General features: G+C 41.9%; 1 protein-coding gene across 1 annotated transcript in view; it reads right to left on the reverse strand.

Moving 5' to 3' along the window:
• Nucleotides 1–293: 293 nt before the first annotated feature.
• Nucleotides 294–17,438, reverse strand: part of nipal3 (NIPA like domain containing 3) — a 17,694-nt gene continuing 549 nt past the window's right edge. Inside the window, exons 2-11 of the mRNA XM_063184000.1 lie at nucleotides 17,293–17,361; nucleotides 13,260–13,431; nucleotides 12,471–12,530; nucleotides 10,854–10,999; nucleotides 10,082–10,178; nucleotides 8,135–8,270; nucleotides 6,986–7,074; nucleotides 4,157–4,220; nucleotides 3,708–3,802; nucleotides 294–2,807 (exon numbers count right to left, since the gene is read on the reverse strand). Coding sequence (XP_063040070.1) covers nucleotides 2,632–2,807; nucleotides 3,708–3,802; nucleotides 4,157–4,220; nucleotides 6,986–7,074; nucleotides 8,135–8,270; nucleotides 10,082–10,178; nucleotides 10,854–10,999; nucleotides 12,471–12,530; nucleotides 13,260–13,431; nucleotides 17,293–17,361 — 1,104 coding nt within the window. The 3' untranslated portion in view covers nucleotides 294–2,631. The remainder of the gene's footprint in view (nucleotides 2,808–3,707; nucleotides 3,803–4,156; nucleotides 4,221–6,985; nucleotides 7,075–8,134; nucleotides 8,271–10,081; nucleotides 10,179–10,853; nucleotides 11,000–12,470; nucleotides 12,531–13,259; nucleotides 13,432–17,292; nucleotides 17,362–17,438) is intronic.

A 17,438-nucleotide genomic window follows, 5' to 3' on the forward strand; every position in this document is an offset into this window, starting at 1 on the left:
CTTTGGTGAACTCTGTGGAGTATCCAATCACCAGGTGTTTCACGTCCTAGCAAGGCTAGAACACGTGGAATTGAGATGACGCCAATGTATTGGGGACCCAATTCTGGGCCACCTCTTTCCTTGGGCCCGGGAACACTGACCCCTTTGTCCTGCCCTTTCGGCTTCCTTGTGAATTGTGCATGGAACAAGAAAACACAAGTGGCTCCTACCAGTGAACCAATGGAGTAAGGAAGTGGACATTTCAGATCGAGTCCAACTCAAAGGCAAAAGAAAGGTCGGTTACATTTAATAACAAAAGTATATTATGAAGCTTTATTAAATGTTGAACTAATTATAAACCAAACAATTATAAACCAAACATTTATAAACGTTTGTAAATGAGTAAGGAATACTATGATAACACAACAGACAGCATAGCTGCAGCAGTACTCAAAGTTAAGCCTCTGTACAGCTTTAGAGAACCCCAGGATTCTCAAACCGCTGTGCAGCCTTAGGTTGGTTTTCTCATGTGTATATATACTATTTACTGATATTAATATAGTGAGTTATTAACATATATTACTACTATCAAAGATATTAAGATATTCCTTTAGATACTCATTTACTAACATTTGTAAATGCTTTGTTTATTAATATTATACACTGTATATAACATTATGTATTACTTACTAAAATGTTAATAAAGCTTTATAATGTACCATTATTATAAAATGTTTCTGAAAGGTTTATTGTACATAAAGTTCAGTAAGCACTTCGGGGGGTTAAGGCATTCTTCATGAACACAAGTCAGCTTATTAACAGCATCACTTAACGGATCAACTGATGAGCAGCCAAATATTTCATTTCAAACAGTGATACAGCCGCACAAGTCATCTTCCTGACAAAAAACAAAAACAAAAAAACAAATTGCACTTTTGTTGCGTTACAGGACACTTGTGATGTTGGTGCTCTACAAATTGGTCCGCGTTTCGTTAATTGATCCCCCATTGACTTCTTAGCACTTTCACAACTACTATTAATTCTGCTGTGTGTCCATTTGAAAAAAAAAACTAATAAAATACAAATAAAACAATAAAATATATTTGGAGTGTAGCCTGTCATTTCCCCTATTCATTTCAGTAGTACCATGAAGTATTCTGGAATATCTTCAGAGGTCTCTACCATGGAAGATTCTGGAATACATTTCAGTAGAGATCTACCACAGAATATTCTAGAATATCTTTCAGTAGCTGGTCAAGGAGATAATCTTCTTGACTGTCATCCACAATTTACAATTGCGTTAAAAAATTGTCCCTGGTTGCTCCGAATTCCATACGCAGTTAATCTCTCAAGGCCTTATTCTTTTGCACAGATTAGACAAGGGACCACAGCCAGAATAACAAAGAAAAGAAGATATGAACCAACCTACTATAAATACAGTGTTCACCTTAAAACAAAAACAAAGAACGGCACAAGAGCAAAACCAGTTTTGTCTTGGAATGAATCTTGCGCTTCACAAACATCCAAATGATCTGTGCTGAAATATCCAGGGTGTGTCTTGTAGCAGTCATCAGTGTTGGAGGTGTGGTCTGTGAGCTACCTGTCCAGGTGGGGGGTGTGGTGAGAGATGACCAATCCAGATGTCTCTCATGGTTCGTAGATGATGTCTTCAGGTGTGGCTATTGTGGTTTATAGATGATGTGTTTAGGTGTGCTTAAGTTTGCAGTCATTTGGAAAATCTATTGAGGCGTGGTTTACGTTTATCTATCCAGGTGTGGTGGTTTGTTGTCCAACGCCTTGTCTGTCAATTTAAGTGCTTGACTTAATACTACTGTCTTGGTTCGCTTTTCTTATGTTTTCCCCAAATCATATTCTTCTTCGCTTTAAAAACAGAACATTGGTTAACGTCGTTCAAACTGCATCTGAGGCAGGAGGAGTAAGCATGACAACAGGATCTTACGCGGCATCTTGCAACAGCCTGTCCCTACTGTGCAGATGTCACAATAAAAACAAACAAAAAGAGTGTGTGTGTGTGTGTGTGTGTGTGTGTGTGTGTGTGTGTGTGTGTGTGTGTGTGTGTGTGTGTGTGTGTGTGTGTGTGTGTGTGTGTGTGTGTGTGTGTGTGTGTGTGTGTGTGTGTGTGTGCGGCTTTCTCTTCTGTTCTCGAGTGAGTGGCTGAGAGAGGTAATGCTCTCTCAGATTACCCAGAAGACACCTCTGTTTTTATCACACTCCAGTTCTGTGTCTGGGAGGGGAGGGCAGGGTAGGACGAACGAACGAGGTTGATGACAAGGAGGAGACAAGGTCAACAGTCCACCAGTGTGTTTGTGTTATGTGTTTGTGCTATGTCTGTGTGGAGGTACGCCTGTTTAGAGAGCAGGCCATCGTGTGTGTCCCACCCCCCATCCTCTCATTTCGCACCTCCTCTGCGTCTCGTTAAGGTCTGTTTTGACTCCTCCTTCAGTTGGGGGACACGCACTGTCAGCGGGGGGTAGCGGCAGATCAGGTACCCAAACAGCCACCTCGCTCTCTCTTTTAGCGCTGAAAAGACCCCTTGCAGCGATCAACGTATATTTCTCCCAGGCTGAATTGTCCGCGACCTGCCGCTGCCAGTGCGTGTCCCCCAACTGAAGTGGGAGTCTAAATAGACCTTTAGTCTCTCTTCAGCTCGCTGACCTTCTGGTTGGACTGGACCACGGTGACGTGCTCCTGTGTCACGGGGAGGGTTGCCGGGGTAACGCTGTCATTGTTCACCAGCGCTCCGTAGGAGAAGGAGCCGTTGTATTCGGGCTGCACCGGCCAGCCCTTGTCGTGGATGGTGGGAACACCTGCAGCAGAGAGAGAGAGAGAGAGAGAGAGAGAGAGAGAGAGAGAGAGAGAGAGAGAGAGAGAGAGAGAGAGAGAGAGAGAGAGAGAGAGAGAGAGAGAGAGAGAGAGAGAGAGAGAGAGAGATTTAACACCCATTTATTGAACCATTGATCCTTCACTTTCAATCCCATGTGAATGGTACTCCCCCCCCCTTCATCTAAATATTTAAAACCACCTCCCATGGGTTGGCAGCCACCTCCACCACAGGTGAGGAGGGCATTGAACATACAGAAGCCGGTATAGCAGAGCATATAGTATGCATATAGTATAATGTAGCATTTCAGAACTGTAATGTATGCTTGCAAGAAATGAATGTCTGCATGCATGTGTGACTGAGTGAAGATAGCAGAGAGAGAGAGAGAGAGAGAGAGAGAGAGAGAGAGAGAGAGAGAGAGAGAGAGAGAGAGAGAGAGAGAGAGAGAGAGAGAGAGAGAGAGAGAGAGAGAGAGCGATGACGAAGATAACAAAGGAAGGAAACAATCTGTACAGATAGAGGCAGGTGTGAAAAAGATTGCTTCCAGTGTTATGACTACTGGTACATGGCGTTAGCATGGATACTGTTGATGAATTCTGACTACTTTTATCTATCAAAGTCATGCTTGTTTGAAATAATAATAAAAACCGTAGTGTGCAGTTAGAAAATTCAGTAGTAGCATGGAATGCTATGGCATCTCATCAGTGGAGCTGTGTGTGTGTGTGTGTGTGTGTGTGTGTGTGTGTGTGTCTGTGTGTGTCTGTGTGTGTCTGTGTGTGTCTGTGTGTGTCTGTGTGTGTCTGTGTGTGTCTGTGTGTGTCTGTGTGTGTCTGTGTGTGTCTGTGTGTGTCTGTGTGTGTCTGTGTGTGTGTGTGTGTGTGTTAACCTTGAACCATGTCCATGGTGACATAGGGCTCGAATGCTTTGGCCTTCCTCCGGTTCTTAGTGATGAGGAACACACCCAGGCAGCATACCGCACACCTGACAAAACACACATGTTCGGGGGGGGGTCACAATTTCTCGTAACACACACGCACGCACGCACACTCGCAAGTATGCACCACTAACTTGAGGACAGACACACACACACACGGCAGCAGTCACAACACATTGCGTTGTGTGCACACAAGTTTTGTCAGAGGACGCGCTCAACTTCTTGGAAAAAATGAATGTCTTTGGGTGCGCGAAAAAAGGTATCAACTTAAAGAAGAAAAATCCGCACTCACAAACTACGTCTCATTTATTTATAGATTACCACCATGTCCACAAGCTGTGTGCACACACCCACACCCGTTTCAAATCTCTCTGTCTCGCACGATCGCATGCACAACTCACCCTAAAAGGTACATGCAGATGTGGAGAACGTCTTCATGGTTAAACTCCAAATAAAATATGGCTCCTGGAGAAAAGACAGAATAAAATATTCAGACGAGACAATACTGATTTCGCACGAGACTGACCATCCACAGCTGGCTTTCCATGCATCAAGCTTAAAGCATACAATACTTAGTTCGTTTAAGGTCCAGTGTGAAATTTCAGTTGTATATTTTCAAAATGTATGCTGACCATTCACAAATGTGATCTTTTTCATGACCATGTAGTAAGCAAATAAACTAATCCAAATGCTAGTTTGACAAAAGTAGGTTTTGCAGCTTACTGGTAATTCAAAATGGCGGATGAATGGGATGGTGTGTAACAAGACTCATTTATATTTAGGTGAGGTATATTAAGCAATTTAAATTCATGACAATGCTATCATTATTTGGAAATCCAATACAACAAGAGGACTTCATCTTGATTTATGTCAATGCTGGATTAACACTAGAACTACCAGGATTTTTCTGCCTACCTAGAAGTACCAGAGAGGGGTCATTTGACCCTGTGGCTTTTACCTAATACACTAATCACTCATTTTGTTATGGTAATGAGGCTGTTAGGGACCGTGTGTGGGGTGAGGGGTGAGGGGGTCACACCTTACAGTGCTAACAGCCAAGACAAACAGGGACAGACTGACAGCTTCTTCCCAAGGCCTGTCAGCCTCCAAAATCACCACAGGTAAATAGAAACTTGCATGAAGATATCAGCAGCAAAGACAGATAGCACAGTGTGGCGGAGAGTGTGTTACAGTTTTTCTCCATTGGTTTGGCTCATTTCTAGAAACTGAGATGTCATTCTCAAAACATGGACAAATCCCAAAACTAATTTGCAGTTCCTCACAACAGAATGGCATTTATCATTGCTTTCATCAAATTTCAAATGCTTTTGTACATGTCTCAATCATTTAGTACATCCTTGCAAATGGCTATGTACAAGTATCCTACAGCTAACACAATCAGCTTACATTTAGTAGAATTTTCAAATGAATGTACCTTGCTGATCTATCCCAATTGGTTGATTCTCAGTGTAATGGGTGTCCTGAAAACATGTCAGCACATTTTCTTCATATATATCAATGAACGTGTGAATGTCCCATGTGATCATGACGAATCATATGACTGCAACCAGATAATGGTTGAATTACAGTTTTTCTCGATTGGTTTGGCTCATTTCTTGAAACTGAGATGACATTCCTATAACCATTGGGTCATTTGACCAAACATTCTTACACTTCTGCACAACTGTTCAGATAACTAGCAAAATGTCATATACCTCCCAAAACACCTCATTCTTGCATCAGCACTAAACTGTCTCACATATAAATAGTCAGTACCATCAAAATGGCATAGATCCTTCTCAATTGCTTTGGCTCATTTGCATTCATTTAGTCCTTCTGTCAAAATAAACTGGATGGTTCAGCATAACTACATGGATCCTCATCATTCGCTCATATCACCCCAAAAAGAGTTTACCCATGTGTCGAAACTAAATTTCTTCCCCACATATATCATCAGTACCCCCAAAATACATTGTCCCTTTGCCATTGTGTAAGCACTGCCAGTCAAAATGGTTAGGTGTTTTATCTACGTTCAGCTAACAGATTTCGACTATGTATAAAAATGAAGTGAGTGAAACCATTGAAGTTTGACAACACGGATAATTTACCAAGGACATGTATCAGTAACTTTCTTTACTGTAAATTCATATACAGAAAGTAATGCCCATATATCACAGGTTTCTTATGGGTTTGGCTCATTTCTCAAAACAGAGATAACATTCTCAAAATAACATGGATAAATGCCAAAGCAACAAGCAATTGTTCAAAACAGATTGTCGTTTGAAAAAGTGTCATGAAATTAGCCAAATAACAGAGGAAACTGTAGTATACATGGTTGTAAAATTATTTTCTACTATCTAGTAAAGTTACAATACCATCTGACCTGTTGAACACTGTCATGAATTTACTATGTAATGAAATTCTTAAAGTATGATGTCCTTGACTGTTTTGGGAATTGCATATGATGACTTACACAATGAAATAATGCTGACGTGTTTTGGAGAGGGCAACCATTACACTGAGAATTGTCTAATTCGTTTAGATAAGCAAGGTCAATTTATTTGGAAAATGTGCTATATGTATGCTGAATGTGTCAACTGAAGGGTATTTGTACATATCCATCTGTAGAGATATACTAAACATTTGAGACATGTACAAAGCATTTGATATCTGATGAAAGTAATGAAAAATGCCATTCTGTTTTGGGAAATTGCAAGTTGGTTTGGGGATTTGTCCGTGTTTTTTTGAGAATGTCATCTCAGTTTCGAGAAATTAGCCAAACCAATCGAGAAAAACTGTAACGTGTGAATCTCCCATGCCATGTGACCATAAGGACTCATGTGAATGTAACCTGGCAATTGTTAGATGGATAAATATCAGTGCGTGTGGACTACTGCTTCACTTCCCTCAAGAATTTTGTGGTGAAAGAAGCTCCTCTCCATGGAATGAAGATGCAGAGATACAGCACTCAACAGGCATTGGAAATGATCCACACACGCACACACACACACACACACACTGTGTCTCAAGTGACAGCTGTGAGCTGCTAACAGCCACATTTCCACAACAAAAGGAGTGTCCGCAGGGGGTCCAAAGGGTCAAATGACCCTCTTGTGGGGCTTTTAGGTAAAAAGGTCAATTGACCCCTCCGTGGTAGTTCTAGTGTTAAGGTCCTTACTGTACTGTATTTCTGCAATGATTAACAATCAATAATAATAATGCCATCGCACCTGATACAATGGAAAAGGTTGTTGAGAGGACGTAGTTGAGGCACGCGATGAGAGAGGAGTCATACAGGCATGATGCTTGGGACAGAAACCTGAAGAAATGGCAGAAAAGCAATTCACACCCTGCACAACATATCTAACGCATTGCATAACAAAGATTGTCACAAAAACTGAAGATGATAACAATCCTTAGGAATGCACAATGTCAAAAACTTCAGCCGATACCGATATCCGCTATTGATATTGCGGTTTTGGCCGATAAGCGATATTAACCGATACCGATGTTTTTTTGTTTTTTGTAAAGAGGTAACATTTAATACAGACTGACAATGATGCAAACAAACTGAATTGTTGAATGTCCTCTTATTTCCAAAAACACTTTTTACTCCCTGTGATAAAATTAGATGAAACTAACTAAACTAAACTAACTAACTAACTAAAATAAACTAGAAGACAAACAATGAAAGTCACCGTCAAGTCTAATCTTTTAGAATCGTAACATATATTAAAAAACATCAGCGTTAACATCGGCCCAGTCTTACCCATTGGACCAATGTCCGATGTGTTGAGAAATGTCAAATATCGGCCGATACCGATACATCTGGCCGATACATCGTGCATCCCTAATCCTGGTTGAAGCTGACATTTTTCATTTTTTATCTTGACATTTGGTTGTCCTGCTCCCAGGTCAGGTGTTTTGGATGTGTAGGCTTTAACCTACTGCTAATCTCCCTAAACAAACAATGTTTTTTTTAGCCAAGTTGCCTAAGCGTGTGCCTGTCTGACAGAGATAGGGTAGAAAAAGACGGCACTCTGTTTCTTGGTCTCTTTACTAAATTGTTCAATACACCATGTCCAGGTGGTATGTTTAAGAGTGAGAGGTCCGTTTCTATCCCTATCGGATGACTTGCACCAAAAGACAACAACCATCTCTGAGTTTGAACGCTACTTCGATTGAAAACCTGTCTGCTGGACCTGCCGTAGCCAACCGCTAGGGCACTTGTCTGCCATGCGAGTCATTTGCTGACCCCTCCCCATCCATCCCTCTCCCCATTCGCTTCCTGTCCACCTCTCAAACTGCCCTGTCAAATAAAGTCATAAAAGACCACCAAAAAAAAAGAAAACATATCTGCCAGAGGAGAGTGAACTTGCCTGGCCTGGAAGTGGACGGTGGCGACCATGGAGACCAGCAGCACGTAGAAGATGGGGTAGCCCAACTGCATGGAGTCCAGGATACTCAGCATCAGCATCCCAGACACAGCCTTCACCGTCACCACCGTCATGGAGCCTGGAGAAGGAGAGGAGAGGAGAGTGAAGAGGAGAGGAGAGGAGAGGAGAGGAGAGGAGAGAGAAGAGGAGAGGAGAGAGAAGAGGAGAGAGAAGAGGAGAGGAGAGAGAAGAGGAGAGGAGAGTGAAGAGGAGAGGAGAGGAGAGGAGAGGAGAGGAGAGGAGAGGAGAGGAGAGGAGAGGAGAAGAGTCAGCATCAGCATCTCAGACACTGTCTTCACCATCACTACGGTAATGGAGCCTGAAGAGGTAAAAAAATACTATCGTCTCTCAGAAAGTCACCCAAATAGAAATTACGCTTGTCAAACAATATCATGAGAAGGAAAGGAAAGGGCAGAAGGGAAGGAGATGGAGAGGAGAGCAGAGCAGAGCAGAGGTAATGGGAAGAGAGGACAGGAGAAGAAAGGAAAAAAGAGGGCAGAGTGGAGGAGAGGAGAGGAGTGGAGAGGAGGGGAGACGAAATTAGACAAGACGAGACCAGACAATAGTGCAGGAGAAGATACGATAGTGCAGGAGACGATACGAGAGTGCAGGAGAGGAGAGGAGAAGGGAGATGAGAGGAGAAGGGAGATGAGAGGAGAAGGGAGAGGAGAGGAGAGGAGAGGAGAGGAGAGGAGGGGAGAGGAGAGGAGAGGAGAGGAGAGGAGAGGAGAGGAGGGGAGAGGAGAAGGGAGAGGAGAGGAGACAGGACAACAGGAAAGGATAACAGAGTTGAGGAAGAGGGTTGGTGAGAGAAGAGAGAGATGGTATGAGGAGTCATGACAATACAGAAGAGGGCAGGAGAGAGTAAGAAAAGAGACAATCGCAGAGAGGAAGAGCAGAGCATATCGGCAGAAAAGAGAAATGAAAAGAATTCTCAGGAATGAAGGATAAATGAGATATGGAGAGAGGGGGATGACAAACATCAACACAATAGAAATAACAACTCAAAAAAGAAAAAACAGCCATGTCCTGTAAGTGAATCATCTCAATTGAGTTTGTCATCCACCTACACTTTGTCAAATTTAGCAAATCATCAATTTGCTCTCAGTCCAGCTGTCCATTCAGCGTCTCTGTGCTGGGAACAAACAAACCCCTATTGTACTCTGAGTTTAGACAAGAAATGGCTTCCCTGACAGCTTCATTGTGTTGTAATGACTAAATAATATATCGTTTCTTGTGATTAACAACTAAGAATGTAGAAAAAGGTATAACTGGCCAGTGACATTGAAGGTCACAGGTTTTAAAAACACATAACAGCAAATGAAGAAGAAAAAGAGCGAAATGCATTGTTTTCATGCACTATTTTTTTTTTAAATCATACAGTAGACAAGAGATAGAGACATAACGTGATTCAAGATTAGGTGCGGGAATGAGCACAGGCATAATTCTCTGTTGGCCTGAACGCGCCTATAGAGATATGATGTCTATTGCACAATGCCTTCAGACCTATGACTGAGGATAAGAGAGTGCATGGCATTAAAGGGAACTATCAAGAGGAGAGTATCATGATACCTACAGTACTGACTGCTTGCGTGCCAATGATGGCGATCGTGAGAGTGTGTTTACTGTAGAGGAAATTACACCACCTCACTCACACAGGAGTGCCTAGAAGTGTGTGTGTGTGTGTGTGTGTGTGTGTGTGTGTGTGTGTGTGTGTGTGTGTGTGTGTGTGTGTGTGTGTGTGTGTGTGTGTGTGTCTATTTAGAGGAAGCTCCACTCACTCACCCAGCATGTTTTATGTTTGTGTGTACAGTAGCAGCCGCGTACGTGGGTGCGTGCATGCGTGTGCCTGCGTGCGTGCGAAGAGGAAACGGCAGTCTGTCCACTCACCCAGCAGTGCCACCAGCATGAGAATAATGATGAGGTAATTGGTATTGCGCTGGTTGTAGAAGTAGAGCAGCAGACAAAAGGTGATGATCTCTAGAAGCTAGGAGAGAGAGACAGAGAGAGAGAGAGAGAGAGAGAGAGAGAGAGAGAGAGAGAGAGAGAGAGAGAGAGAGAGAGAGAGAGAGAGAGGGAGAGGGAGAGGCAGAGAGAGAGACATACAGACAGAGAGACAGACACAGATAAACAATTAATATTAGATAGATAATAACACAGTTAACACTGTTAAACTTTTCCTAAAAGAACGTAGTAAATCAGTTGGTAAATATTTCAGCATGACCATGACAAATTTTTGATATAATTCACTAATGAATGCCAACATATCGGTTTCGTTAGAGAGCGGAATGAATTGCAGTGTCACACAGACGACAGAGAATAAATAAACAAAACAATAATTTTGAAATAAAAATAGGAAAGTGCAACCCGCGCAAATAAAAGATTATCCCCACACTGTAACCAATACTCTGTAATATCTGTATAAGTGGCTTTGGATAAAGCGTCAGCTAAGTGTAATGTAATGTGTAGTCAACAGGGCTCTAAATTAACACCAGCCAACTGACCAAATGCTGGTGAAATTTCAGTTTGGCGGGTAGAAAAGACCAACTTACTGGCCACTTTGACCCATTAGTGAGTGCGTGTTTGGGTACATTACATCTACTAGCCATTTTGGCTGGTGGTGAAAAAAGTTAAGTTAGGCCCCTGATAGTCAATACTGTACCAGGTAGAGGAGGAAGGGCCAGCCAATCAGGTGCTTGATGATGTTCTCTGCGTTGAGCTTCTCGTGGGAGTTGGGCCCGAATGTCACAAAGAGGTAGGTACCCGCCACCGTCAGCGCACAGCCCAGGAACGACAAGATGTACCGCTCTACACAAAGGACACAGGTAAACATCAGAGAAGGGGCAGGAAACAGAATCACAAATGAAACTCTACTAACACTAGTGTTCCATGGCAAACCGGGCTAAGCCAAACTACAGGAAGTGATCAACATCATAATACATAGCCTGCCAGTGCCATTTCGTTATAAATATGAGGAAACCAGGCTGTTATATTAGCCGATTTATTACCATTACCTCAAGGTTAACTTAACCTTTCAAAATGAAGTCCAGTTGGAGTGCTTCCTGGAACTACTAGTTTTTAAGATGGTGGTCTTTGGTGACAGGCTTGATTGACTTCAAAAAGAGGTTTAGGAATACCAAGGCACTCATCTTCTTTATAATTATAATGCCTTCATTTTGTTGGGCATAGCATAATTAAAACACTTCGACGCGTTTCGGCATGAAGCCTTCGTTAGGAAGTGAGCAGTTTCTTCTCACTGCTCACTTCCTGACGAAGGCTTCATGCCGAAACGCGTGCACAGCAAAGACAGTCATCCTTGAAGTTAATGAAGGCTAAACGCTTTTTCCTGTTGCTTGTTATATGGGTACTCATCATAAGGTGATACATGCAGCAAGTACAGTCTCTGAAACAAAGGAGGAGAAAATGGCACACCAAAGGACAGAGGCACTCACTCACTCACTCACTCACTCACTCACTCACTCACTCACTCACTCACTCACACACACTCTCACACACACTCTCACACACACTCTCACACACACTCTCACACACACTCTCACTCTCTCTCTCTCTCTCTCTCTCTCTCTCTCTCTCACTCTCTCACACACACACACACACACACACACACACACACACACACACACACACACACACACACACACACACACACACACACACACACACACACACACACACACACACACACACACACACAGTAAAACGTCCTGGGAAGTATTTGCATAGCATTAGACCATTATTTCCATAGAGGACAATGGGGGATTAGTTAGTTAGCAGTTAGTGTGTGCTGTACTCAATCTAGTAAAACCATTTTCCATAGAGGACGATTAGCAGGAGTTAGTTAGTTGGTGACTGTGTGATGTAGCAGTTAGTATGATTTAGCTTCAAATAACACAGGAGGAGATAGGTATGGAAAGGAGAAATCCTGCCAGCTGGTTTTATGAACACTTAAAAAAAAAAAAAAAAAACAACAACTTCTTAACATAGTAGTCCAAACATTTTCATCCCAACAGTTACTGCACAACATTTCAGATAATATTTGATGTAAAAAATTTAAACAAACCACATTTGTCAGTTTCTTGAAAAGGGCTGAACGATATAGACCCTATGATATACGTAGCTGTATTGTCCTCAAAATTGTAATGGCCAAGTCCTAATCTGTTACTTATCAAGACTCTAAGTCATCGCAATGTTGTTATGATGTAGTTGAGTCTTTCCAGCATAAACTAAGAGGCAACTTTCTTTTACGTACTGTACTTACTCAGAAACTCCTTTGCTTTCCATTTCTCCCTCAGAAATATGAAGCCCAGGATGGAGCTCGCTGTTCAAAAAAGAAATAGAGCAAGAAAATTAGCTTACCAATTAATAAAAAGTGCATGAGGTACTATCTGACGTGATCAAATTGCACAAATAATAGAGGATTAAGCCAGCAATAAACTAGCTAATAATAACCAGTGAACAATCCATTCCACCAAAAGAGCCAATATTAAGTGCAAATACAACGCCATCATGTACGTCAGTAAAATGTTTTGTACTATGCACACATTGGCTAACCTTAACAACTTCAACCCCTGGGCAAACACTTCCTTGCCAAGAGTATAAGAGTGTAATCCCTATGTTTAGTGTGCTTCATCTGGCATCCTTGTGCTGGGCAGCACTGTGTGAGCACAGGGGTAGTACAAGTCTGCTATCTGGCAAAAGGCCATTCAGCTGGTCTCGTGCGTATTGTAGATAGATAACACAGAACTAAGAATACCGTGTGAAACAAAGAGAGAGCACCATGGAATATTTAAGTCGTCTGTTGACATAATCACGTCAGCATTTCACTTTTAGCGTCTTTCTCCCTTCTTGCATGCCCAACAGCCAGCATACCAGGCAACCTGCACAATATATTATCCAAAGGTCCAGGATGTACTTCCATGCATCAACAGAAGTTCTTGAATGAGATAAATGGCTAGTGACTCCACTAGCCACAGTGGCCAATGATAAAAAAAGTGGACATCAAGCTCTGGTACGTCATGTGTAATGCAATGGTTAAGTAGAGATTTACCAATGACTGAGACGGCGTTGAGGGGTGCTATGAGGGAGATGGGGGCGAAGGCGTACGCTGCAAAGATGGTGCCCTCCCCAAGGAGGGTCAGGACCAGGCCACACCACCACGTCTTGGTCCGGTAGAACGCCCGCGGATCCTTAGTACCAGCCAGGACCACATGGCTGTATTTCTGAAGGGATGAATAAAAAAAATAATAATAATATCATTCTGATGTATCCTAATGTTTACCTTATTATTGTACAGAAGTGTAGTGAAGGGGAGTGGAGTTGCCCCGCTGGGACTTGAACCCAGACATTCTGGGGCACCAAACTGGGGCTCTGACTGCTACACTCAACCTAGTGATGGTCACTCCATAACAAGAAGACAATGTAAAAGACAAGTGGGAAGGAAAACTCCCGAGAGCATGGGGGCAACAAACAAAAACAATATGATCGTTTAAAGAATTGTTTATATTATCTCAATGTGATGTATTAATATGGCCTGTCATACAAGTATTGTATTCATTTTACATCTATTCATCTATTTTGTTAGACCTCTAAAACAAGTCAAATATAAATGATGGTAAATAAAACACGTCATAGTATCTCTAATTGAGTTGGGGTTGGAGGGGAGTAATCTATTTAGTGGAAATGCCTGGTTACCCTTCTTATTATGTTATTCTACATCCCTTACCATGTGTTGGACAATGCTGTCAGTGTTGCAACCGCACACCACGCCTTTATGTCCTTGTCTACTTTTTGCAACTCTTTTATTGCATCTTATTTTTTCGCTACGTCATCTTTACTTTGTGTTGGACAACGTTGTCAGTGTTGCAAATGTACACTGCACCTTACCCTGTTCTTGCTTAAATGTTCTCCTTGGAAGTCTCTTTCGTCAAAGCCGTCTGCTAAATGCAATCAATGTAATGTAATGTAATCTGTCACGTACAGATAGACAGGTTGCAACCCAATTGTGTGTCAAGTAGGGCTGTAACGATATTGTATCAAACTGAGAAATCATGATACACAGAGTCATGATACTGTTTCGCGATATAAGAGGACAGTATCGTAATATGCTTTTTCAAAGTTTTGTTACCCTTCAGTGCAGAAAACAACCACATGATATGTGATAGTGCTTCCAAGTTTCAAATCCTCCTCACTATTATTTTTAAACAATGCTTTGCTACTTACAAGTAGCGACTTGTAACCTGCTTTACCTATGAATTATAAGTTGTAGTCTTTTTTGTGAAAAAAAGATGCATTTAAAAAATCGTGCAGTGTATCGAACCGTAGGTCAAAGATCGTGATACGAACCGAATCGTGAGTTGAGTGTATCGTTACAGCTCTAGTGTCAAGAGCAACTGCTGTGGAATCCCTGACAGTCTCCCTGACAGTCCAACTCTTTCAGTAGGGTTGGAGAAAAAAGTAAGTTGAAGGTGAAGATTGTGCACATCCCAGGAAACGGTGCAGGACAAAGGCTGACTGTAGTTTCAAAGTGAGAGATACGCACACTTTTCGTGTCTTCTAAACGTTATCCAGCCATGAAATAATAAAAGAAAGCATAGGGTCATTTCACGTGAAATCAGACACTTTGGGACCCGACCGATCCGGATTTCAATCATACTTGGTGTGCCTTTTTAGTAGCAAGGTAGCACCCCAGAACTGCATTGGTTTGAATCTGACACTAATATTAAGGGAGAAACAGACTAGGAAAGGTTCACATTTTAGGGTAGGACACTATACATTCAGCCTTGAATATATCAGTCAGTGTTAGTCACAAAAAGATGCCTGTGGTGTTATTTGAAAGCTCTTTTCTGGCTTTACATATTACACAATCAGCTTGGAATACAACAACTCTCAGAATATGAATTATGATAAATTGAAAAATTAAAAATTGAATATCTAAAAAACCTATATTTTAAAATGGCCAGTTCCTTGTCCAAACGTAGCCGGCAATGTCATTAGCAACACCTCAAATGCTGGTGTTCGGTTCTTTATTCATTTCAGAGAGAATTTGACTCACAAATATGGCATCATACAGACCACTTACTAATAATATGGTAATACCATAGTAGCATCACACGACAAAACAAAAACAAAACAAAAATGGTCAGTTTCCATGGTCCCAGGTTTCAGAAACTAAGGCAGATGTCCATTTATACACACCAAATGATGATATGTTAATGTTTGAACATTCCTTCTCTGTGTACCTGTGTCATCTTCCCTTTACCGTACTTTAAAGAGATAATCAATGGCTACACTCTCATTTTGTACTCTACCAGTGCATTTGAAGCAGCAGCTGTGTCTTTTGTAGATAATGTATAAGTACGTCCCGTTGCAGTTACAGGTTCCACTACCAGAAGCGCATCCTGATGATCCATGACAAGTCTATCTGGTCTGAAGGGAAAAGTGAAGGATGGAGATGGTCCATGAGGATGCAGGAAGTTCAGTTTCACCTCTCCAGTGCTCGACATACATTTCTCAACACATGCTAGCCACCAGTTGCCATCATATACAGCTACAACATACCCTTTGATGCTTGAAAATGTAACACATTCCTTTACTGAGCTCACTCTTTCAACTCTGCCTTCTCTGAATGCTGAAAATGGCCTAACTTCTACTGTGTCCATTGACAATGGGCAGAAGCTGTGTAGTTTTTGAGTAACTGGAATAGTTCTTGCAGATTCCAACCTTTTCAACAGGTTCTCAGCTTCATGATGGTACATCTCTGTTGTGGCAAACTGGCAATGAGATGCACCATCATGAAGCTGAGAACCTAATGACATTGCCGGCTACGTTTGGACAAGGAACTGGCCATTTTAAAATATAGGTTTTTTAGATATTCAATTTTTAATTTTTCAATTTATCATAATTCATATTCTGAGAGTTGTTGTATTCCAAGCTGATTGTGTAATATGTAAAGCCAGAAAAGAGCTTTCAAATAACACCACAGGCATCTTTTTGTGACTAACACTGACTGATATATTCAAGGCTGAATGTATAGTGTCCTACCCTAAAATGTGAACCTTTCCTAGTCTGTTTCTCCCTTAATATTAGTGTCAGATTCAAACCAATGCAGTTCTGGGGTGCTACCTTGCTACTAAAAAGGCACACCAAGTATGATTGAAATCCGGATCGGTCGGGTCCCAAAGCGTCTGATTTCACGTGAAATGACCCCATAAAGAATGTTAAGTGTGCGGACCTCTCACTTTGAAACTTGGAGAAAACGTAAGTCATTCCCCTTAGATAACTTATTTCTGGCTAACGTGTAAGCTGTCTACACGGTGGGAATCAGGTTGACTGAGTGGGGAATTAACCCATTGACGCCTAAGACACCTGCAAAAAAGGGTGCTGAATGCCTGAGCCCTTTTTCAGAAAAGCTGCCCTCAGCCTATAAAAACCTAAATATCTCAGCTTCTGAAGCACATCAAAATATGCACTTAAGTTGCATTTAAACGCAAAGACCCTAATCTTTCATTAGAATGTGTTCATTCATCTCAAACAAACAGAGATTTTCAATGAAGTTGTCTCAAATGCCATGAGCCTAAATGTTGTGTAATGCAGCTCAAGGAGCCAGAGCCAATGTTGCGCAACGCAACATCAGGCATCAATGGGTTAAGGATAACACATCTACCAACAACAGTATTGAACACAAGAGGTGTTTTTTTTCTTCAATATGGAATCTTTCACAATTTCTATCTTTTTGCCATGTTTGGCCAATCAGGGGACCCTTGGCAGGTGGGGCCCCCTAGGCTGCAGCTATATCTAGCATGTGTGATAATCCAGCCCTGGAGGCCAGATTTGTAAACCAGTTGTTCTTTATGAAGCCATCTTCAGATTGTCCCATACGCTATGCAAATGTGACAAGTCCCTTGCTGGTGCCCGCCTTGTTGTGAGTGACAGACAGGGCATCTCTTTAGTGACAGCCTTGCACGGGTGAGGCATACATGCAATTTTGTTGTGTGCAGTGAACACTTGTGTGCTGTTGAGTGCTGTGTCACAATGACAATGGGAGTTGGAGTTTCCCAGGTGGGTTGCTGTCTTTTACTTACCTGGATGCTGACTGCAATGCTGACAAGTAAGTTGCCAAATATTGCCAGCAGTGTCCCAATTAGGTTTTCCTGTTGAGCAAAACAAGCACGGTCATTGACTTTTACATGTCAGGCCTATCATTTCACTCACTGACACACAATCACTA

This window comes from Engraulis encrasicolus, chromosome 19, assembly GCF_034702125.1.
Source record: "Engraulis encrasicolus isolate BLACKSEA-1 chromosome 19, IST_EnEncr_1.0, whole genome shotgun sequence".
In the NCBI taxonomy this organism is placed as follows: Eukaryota; Metazoa; Chordata; class Actinopteri; order Clupeiformes; family Engraulidae; genus Engraulis; species Engraulis encrasicolus.